The sequence below is a fragment of the Dunckerocampus dactyliophorus genome, chromosome 13, assembly GCF_027744805.1.
Source record: "Dunckerocampus dactyliophorus isolate RoL2022-P2 chromosome 13, RoL_Ddac_1.1, whole genome shotgun sequence".
Classification (NCBI taxonomy): Eukaryota; Metazoa; Chordata; class Actinopteri; order Syngnathiformes; family Syngnathidae; genus Dunckerocampus; species Dunckerocampus dactyliophorus.
In genome coordinates this window covers 3376328-3384304 of record NC_072831.1, presented here as the reverse complement: position 1 = coordinate 3384304, position 7977 = coordinate 3376328, and the positions used below count along the sequence as shown (strand labels likewise).

The window sequence follows — 7977 nt, the reverse complement described above, 5'->3', positions numbered from 1 at the left end:
CATGTAGGTCTTATTTCGGCAATATAATGGATTTTTACCCATTTATATATGTACATATATACACTGCTCACAAAAATTCAAGGAACATGTTTTTATTGGGCCTGGCATGAATTGAATTAAACCTGTCTGATAATTTTCTGGTTGGTTAAGCAGCTGAGGGCCTCGTTAATCAATTTCAGCTGTATTGGTGTTCATGGAATTAACAACAGGTGCACTTCAGTGGTAACAATTAGAAAACCCTCAAAACAGGACTGGTTTTACATGTGGAGGTCATTTCAAGTTTCTCCCTCTTGATCTTTTTTGGCTGGTTTTCTACTCGTGCTGATTTTGGCTTGCGTAATTATCTCTACTGGCAGTATGAGGTGATTCCTTAACCCTACAGAAGTTTCACAGGTTGTCCAACTTCTCCAGGATGGCACATCCACATGTGCTGCAGCAAGAAGGTTTAATGTGTCTCCTAGCACAATCTCCAGAACATGGAGGAGATTTCAGGAGACTATTCTCGGAGAGCTGGAAAGGGCCGAAGAAGGTCCTCAACCCCTCAGCAAGACCGATACCTGCTCTTTTGTGCAAGGCGGAACAGGCTGAGCACTGCTTGTGCCCTACAGAATGACCTCAAGAGGGCCACTGGTGTGAATGTCTCTACCCAAACAATCAGGAACAGACTTCATGAAGGTGGCCTGAGGGCCCGACGTTCTGTAGTGGGCCCTGTGCTCACTGCCCAGCACCGTGGAGCTCGACTGTCATTTGCTCAAGAACACCAGAATTGGCAAGTCCGCCACTGGCGCCCTGTACTTTTCACAGACGAGAGCAGGTTCACCCTGAGCACCTGTGATAGACGTGAAAGAGAGAAGACAAGGAGAACTTTATGCTGCCTGCAATGTCGTTCAACATGACAGGTTTGGTGGTGGGTGAGTGATGGTCTGGGAAGGCATATCCATGGAGGGATGCACAGACCTCTATTGCCTAGGAAATGGTGCTCTGACTGCCATAAGGTATCGAGATGAAATCCTTGAACCCATTGTCAGACCCTACGCTGGTGCAGTAGGTCCTGGTTTCCTCCTAATGCACGACAATGCGTGGCAAGAGTATGCAGGCAGAACCTGGAGCATGAAGGAATTGGAAACAATTGAATGGCCTTCACGATCCCCTGACTCAACCTCAATAGAACATCTCTGGGACATTATGTTTCGGTCCATTAGGCGCCGCCAGGCTGCTCCTCAGACTGTACAACAGCTCAGGGATGCCCTCACACAGATCTGGGAGGAAATGCCACAAGACACCATCCGTAGTCTCATTAGGAGCATGCCGCGACGTTGTCAAGCGTGCATACAAGCTCGTGGGGGCCACACAAGATACTGAAAAGCATTTTGAGTTGCAGAAATTAAGTTTTGGAAAAAATGGACTAGCCTGCCACATCTTCATTTCACTCTGATTTTATGGTGTCTACACAATTGAGCCCTCTGTAGGCTGAAAACTTATTTCCATTAAAAGACTTGGCATCCTTTTGTTCCTAAGACACTGCCCTGTCGTTATTTGTATAGATATCCAACTTCATATTGAGATCTGATGTATCTAATGTGTTTCTTTAAAGTGCTCCTTTTTAATTTTTTATATATATATATATATATATATATATATATAAGCAGTGTTCAGTCAATAACATTCATCCATTTCATCAAAGTGTACGCACTTTGTATAAGTTTTACACTCAGCACAGCGCTGGTGAACAGATTGTACACGGTTGTCCGCCTAGCCGCGCCCACCTCTCTTGCTAACCATCATGGCGGACTTTGGCGCCATGGCGTACTACACTCTGTTCATTCGGCATTCACAGTTCGCAAGGAAACCTTATTCATTTGGAGTCCTTGGTTATTACTAGACGACTGCCTAGTGCCAACAGGGGGCCCCATATTAAGTCTCTTATAACCTTTATTCTACTGTGCGGTGTCCTTTATATCCCTAACCCTTTCTGCACCCAGCGCACAGATGCGTTTGACTTGGAAGGTGCGTTCAGGTGCTCTCCGAGACAGAGCTAACTCTCACATGCTCGTGGTATCAAACAAGAACTTCAGCCATTTTCATTTTTTCTTTTAATACAAATGAACACTTAGTTTGGTGGTTTAGCGTTGATTGTTTATTTGTTTGCTCTGTCGTGCGTTGCATAAATTGTTTTTGTAGGTTCAGTTGTTTTTCTTTAGCTTTGTTTGGTTTGCTATTTTTGTCACTTTTGTGTGATTTAAAAAAATGTCCTTTATCATCCTTTGTTGGAAAAGCTCATAATTTAGTATGTTTATGTCCTTTTATGCGTCACTCATATGTGGAACTTCACTTTCTGAGTTGCATAACGACTGGCACACCATGCTGCCCAGTAATCTTATGTTCAAGTACATGCCTACACAAAACTGTATTTATACGTTTGTGGCCATTTCGGTAGAACGAAAGAGTCACCCATGGCTTCATTTTCATCTTAAAGTTTTGTCATTTTGCAAACTTTACTGTGGGTTGTATATTAATACGCTAGAGGGCGCTAATTACGTGCGCAGTCGTGATGGGAAACTCCATTCCTCTTACTGACTCGAGTTCACTCACTGTAGTGAATCGGGTACTTGATATACTCGAGTCACCCGTCCACAGTGCGGTATGCACAGACCCCCAGCGTGTATCGGGTACTCAAATCACTGGAGTCACCGATCACAGAGCTCATAAAGTTCTGTCACCTCCATCGACTTCTCCCACATTTAATCACGCCCTGATATGCTGCTTGATTTCCTTTTTAAATTAGCTAGATGTGGCAGGTGTGAGTAAGTGAACGAGTTAACAGAGACGAGTACCCGTCATTGCCGATTCAGTGAAAACACTCACAAGTTTTGAACGACTCGTTCAATATTCGCACATCTCTACTGCACCGCGCTCATTAACTTGGAACAGGTGGGACAGTCGGGCTATAAAAAGTTCTGTTGCGTGTTACTGGAATATGTCAAACAATTTCCAAGAGTAACTGAACCACCCGGTACCACTAGACGGATATGTTTTACGTTTTATAAAGTTAGTCACATTCTGACATGCGCTGAAAAGTTGTATCGAGGCTGCAGTGCCAGCGGGTAATAAGTGCAACAGGGAAGTGACCAGGAACACAGAATTACTGCTCTATGAACGCCCTTCAGCCCATGAATCACATTTTCCATCCGAATACTGACTTCAGACTTCAGACTGGGCCTCCTTCCAACGCAACTTTTTTTTTTTTCCCTCTGCCGACAGAAGCAGTGGAAAGTCGCCTTCCTGAGCACAGACGTGACTTTACTCCGACACGTTTTGGAAGTGGAAGACTAGTGTACTATTGTGGTCTTTTTCCAAAGTAGGCCAGGGATTACGCTTTTTAAAATAACTTTGCTTGTTCTTGTTATGGTGTACTTGTGGAAAACTATTCGAGACGTCGCCGCCATCGGGGTCTTTTATTGACCCAAACGTCATGGATCTCCAGGTGATTGTTTGGCTCATTTACTGCTTTGTTCTGCCAGTCGTCTTGTTAACAGGTAAGCCCCCAAACTTTCACTTTAATGATTCATGTCAACATTCATAACGTGTGCACCGTATGGTGTATTTCAGTGTATTTACTCCGAACATACCCTTGTTGCATGTTCTTTTACCACCAGTGTGTGTGCGTTTCTGTTTCACAAACACACCCATCAAACGTTTTATTGGATTTTCGAAAACCTGTTGAGTGCAGGACGAGAAATATCTATCGAATCGATCATGGCCTCATTTGGTCGTGGTCCAACATGTGTGGAAGTTTGGATGCGTCGGATATTCTAATGAAATTGTGGAATTTAATATTTTATGGGATACCCCCCCACACACACAAACGATGTTGTGGCATTTAGAGATGCACTGGAATGAAATGTCAAGCATTGCGATGGACAGGAAACGGTTTATGACTATAACAATGAGATACGTATTTGCTCAAGCCACACCCTTTCTATCATCTCCACCAGACATGTGCGAGTCATGAACGAGTCTTTCAAAGATGTTTGTTTTTGGGACTGAATTCAGACTGACGGGTACTGGTCGCCGTTAACTCGTTCTAGGAATGTAAATCTCTTTTTGGTAGACTATTCAATGCACATCTAGATACACTTGTTACAATAAGATTGAAACATAATGTATTTTAAAAACAGAACGATTTGATACGATTTGCTACTGTGTACAAACAATATGAGTCGATTCGATGGTTACATTTGTTGACGTAGACATGAATCTTATACGATAAAATAAAGAAGCCAATTGTATAAAAGTGTCATTCTTACAGTATTTTTCCAATGTGTAAACAAGCACATCATATCCCCAAGGAAGCTGTAAGGCAGGGTCACCAACCACTGAACGGGGGTCCACGGGAAATGTTCAGGCGCAGTGCTTAAAAAAACAAACAAAAAAACAACAACAACAAAAAAATAATTTGTAAATAACATCAAATTTTATGTAAGTGCTAATGTGCATATTTGTTGGTGCACTCTCTGGATAACAAACTCCAGGCTCTGTATTAATTTAGTGCTTTTAATTTGATGTTTTTCCTGACTTAGTTTTACACAATAAATAAGATCAATTAGATGGCTATAATCAGCATACGTTTTGCTGATATATTGAAAATCTTTTGCGGTGACCAGCTAGTGCACTGCTAATGCTATTTATATATATATATACTGTACATACATACATACACACTAGGTCCCCAACTTACGAACACAATTGGTTCCAGACGACCGTTCTTATGTCGAATTGTTCTTAAGTAGGTGAAAAGGTAATATTAGCAATGATTTAGGTACTACATGTACGTGTATACATATACAGTATATGTGTATGTATGTAAATATGAGTTTGGATGCAGTAGTAATATTAAACGAGGATAATTAATGAAAAAACAATAATAAAAATGATATAATACGTAATGATAAATGTTATTTACCTTTGAAGAGGAGTGGTCGAGCATACGTCGTCGTGGTGGAGGAGGAGGAGGAGGAGTTATTGAAAAAAAGGACAAATGGTCGTCGTCGTTAGACTCTTCTAAAAGAGGTAGTGTTCTGTGGGTGGTGTAGAATTAAGCAGGCCTATTAACTCTTCATAAACTTTAATCACACGCTCTGTCAGGGTTGTATAATTTAGCTTTCCATTCATCTTTATCTCACCAGTGTCCAACTCTTCCTCTGTTGGTCTCATTAGCTCCAAGGCTTCCTCTGTTGGTCCCAATAGCAGTGTCACAGTGCCCTCTACTGGTCAAGCATGTACAGTGAGCAACTGACTACAAGGCAAAATAAAATAAATTATAGACCAGTTGGCTTGTGTTCGTATCCGCGAGTGTTCGCTACTCGGGTGTTCGTAAGTTGCGACCTAGTGTATATATATAGTGTGACTATAAACACCTGGATACTGGACAGTGCAGGTGAATTTTCCTAGATTCCCCTTGTTTTTTGTAAGGGAATCAGGTATAACTTATTAATAATGCTGACATACTTAAGAATAAATTATCAATGAGTGCAAAAATGAGTTAAAATGCAATACAAAATCAGGAATGTGGCAAGGTTTCTTTTTCATTTCTCACCTAAGCAGGGGCTTAATTTTTGGGTGCTGATAATCAGGAGGATTATCAGAGCAGCCATTTGAAAAAAACGATGCAGCAACTAGCAAGAATACACAAATGACAGACGTTTTGCAGTGCACATATGTGTTTTTGACCTGAACACGCCGCGCTGGATGATGATGATATCACTAAGCGTCACTGCTACTGCTCCGTAAACTACTGTCTAGAGCAGGGGTCTCAAACTCGCGGCCTGCGGGTCATTTGCGGCCCACCAAATCGTATCTTGCGGCCCGCGACTGGACATCAAAGAGTAGTGTAACTGCAGGCCGCAACATCCGGGCAAGCTCAGTGGTACTTACATACTTACAAGGGAAAGTAAACACCAACACTGAACTGAACAGTGGTGTTATCACATGGATGTATTGTGAATTGTATGGTATCGTGAGGTACCCTGAGATTCCCAGCCCTACTCCCAATACTTGATGCGGCCCAGCCTCACCCAGACTCCACCTCCACTGGGCCCCAGTGGAATTGAGTTTGAGACCCCTGGTCTAGAGGAGTACAAAGCGTCCTTACTTTGCATATTGTCCCCATAAATGTCACTTAAAAGGAGTTCCAAATAAGGGTAGATGAGTTAAATGTCAATACTGAATAAAGAGAATCAACGGACCAAAAGAAGAAGATGGGAATCAATTGTATTTCACAGGTCCACGACAGCGCCCATGACAACCACATACCCGGAAGGCAATGACGTCACAGACAGACAGACTGAATAGAGTAACGTTTTTATCATAAAAAAAAGACAAACAACACACATCCATATAAAGCCTGCCGTGCTTAAATCTAATACTTTATTTCCTAGTATCGATTTAATCGATTGATTACCTTTTAATCTGTGTTAGATCGATATATGTCATCCGGAACGGATACTTGCCGAACACAGATCGATATAGTTGGATGAATCATTATACCCCGAGTTAGCTTTAGTATAACAAAGCTATTAAAAGAAGAAATTCAGAGACTTATTATATTCTAAAATAGTTGGTCTTGCTTAATAATGCACACAGTTGCTTAAATTCAGTGTTAAAAAATCATATGTCTCTCACATAAGTACATTGTAAAATATGTGGCTTTCTCGGCTCTCTTAGCCTAAAAGGTTCCTGACCCCTGCCAAGTGGTCAATGCAAAGTGACTCATGAATGTGGCATCCATATTTAAAGAGCCATGGCCGCTGTCATTCGGAATCACGGTTGATGGGAAGGTGGAAATACTGGAAAAAGTAGATGTGAATGACATAGCAGTGGCATAACCAATGAAACAAAGATTGAATGACAGGACGTCCACTGTGGAACAGGGCGAACCGAGGCAAAACTAAAAGAAAAAAAAAAAAAGTGGCACACATTTCCATTTTTAGTGAGCATGTTTCTACATTTCTCCAAATTGATACCACATTTGAGAAAAAACAAAACAAAAGCCCATCATTTGTGGAAAAGGAAAGGGTAAGGTTGAATCCCAATTCTACCCCTTCATCTTACCCCTTCCCTTACCCCTTAAAACCTAGGGCCCAGGGGAAGAAGCCACTAAGAAATTGGACACCACTTGATTCTTGCTACATCATCACCCTTCACCGCTTGCGGTCTGTGACATGTGCAGATGAGATAATGAAATGGTTTATAATAAATGCTTCCTTCCTTCCATAAAGTAAGGTGCATACATGACTACATTATTTCAGTGTTTTCGCCTACTTCACAACACCTGTTTTTCTAATAAAAGGCACACATTTGTACAAACTGTGACATTGATTACAAAAAAAACCCAATTGTAATAAATAACAGCTTACAAGCAGCAGCACTGTGACGACATTGATAAAAATAGAAAATGTAGCAAATATACATATGAAATAAACAATAACAAACGTCATCAACACATGTATAAACTTTATCATCATTTCAAGGTTTAAAAACCTCCCTGTTTTTCTCCTGGTGTCATAGATGTTCTCTCTGATTGTTTTGTAAGAAAGCCCATTATTGCATTTTGTTGTATTTGTACAACAATATGTTCATACTGAGATTGTAGCTTTTGAAAGGTCCTGGAGTGCTGCTGTGTTGTTGAGCAGCTGACTTCACTTGGCTCAGCATCTCCTGCAGGAATGACACATGCATGATTGATAGGCTACAACTATTAACTCATTGGAAATACTGTACAATAATAATAGTGATAGTAGCGTAGTAAAAGTGTGCTGAAAACAAATATAGAGTGATGGGAAAAAATAGATGGGACAAGAGTAGATTCCAAAAGTGTGCTGTCCATATGGTGATGTTGTTTACATCTTTTATTTAGCTCACCTCCTGACCATCCATCCTGTATGCTGAATACGGTACACGTATCTCACCATAATCATT

At 41.2% G+C, this 7977-nt stretch overlaps 1 protein-coding gene across 1 annotated transcript in view; it reads left to right on the top strand.

The window, feature by feature from the left end:
• Positions 1-2927: 2927 nt before the first annotated feature.
• The window catches only part of piezo1 (piezo-type mechanosensitive ion channel component 1), a 127613-nt gene continuing 122563 nt past the window's right edge, over positions 2928-7977 (top strand). Inside the window, exon 1 of the mRNA XM_054796223.1 lies at positions 2928-3536. Within this exon, the coding sequence (XP_054652198.1) occupies positions 3473-3536 (64 nt within the window). The 5' untranslated portion in view covers positions 2928-3472. The remainder of the gene's footprint in view (positions 3537-7977) is intronic.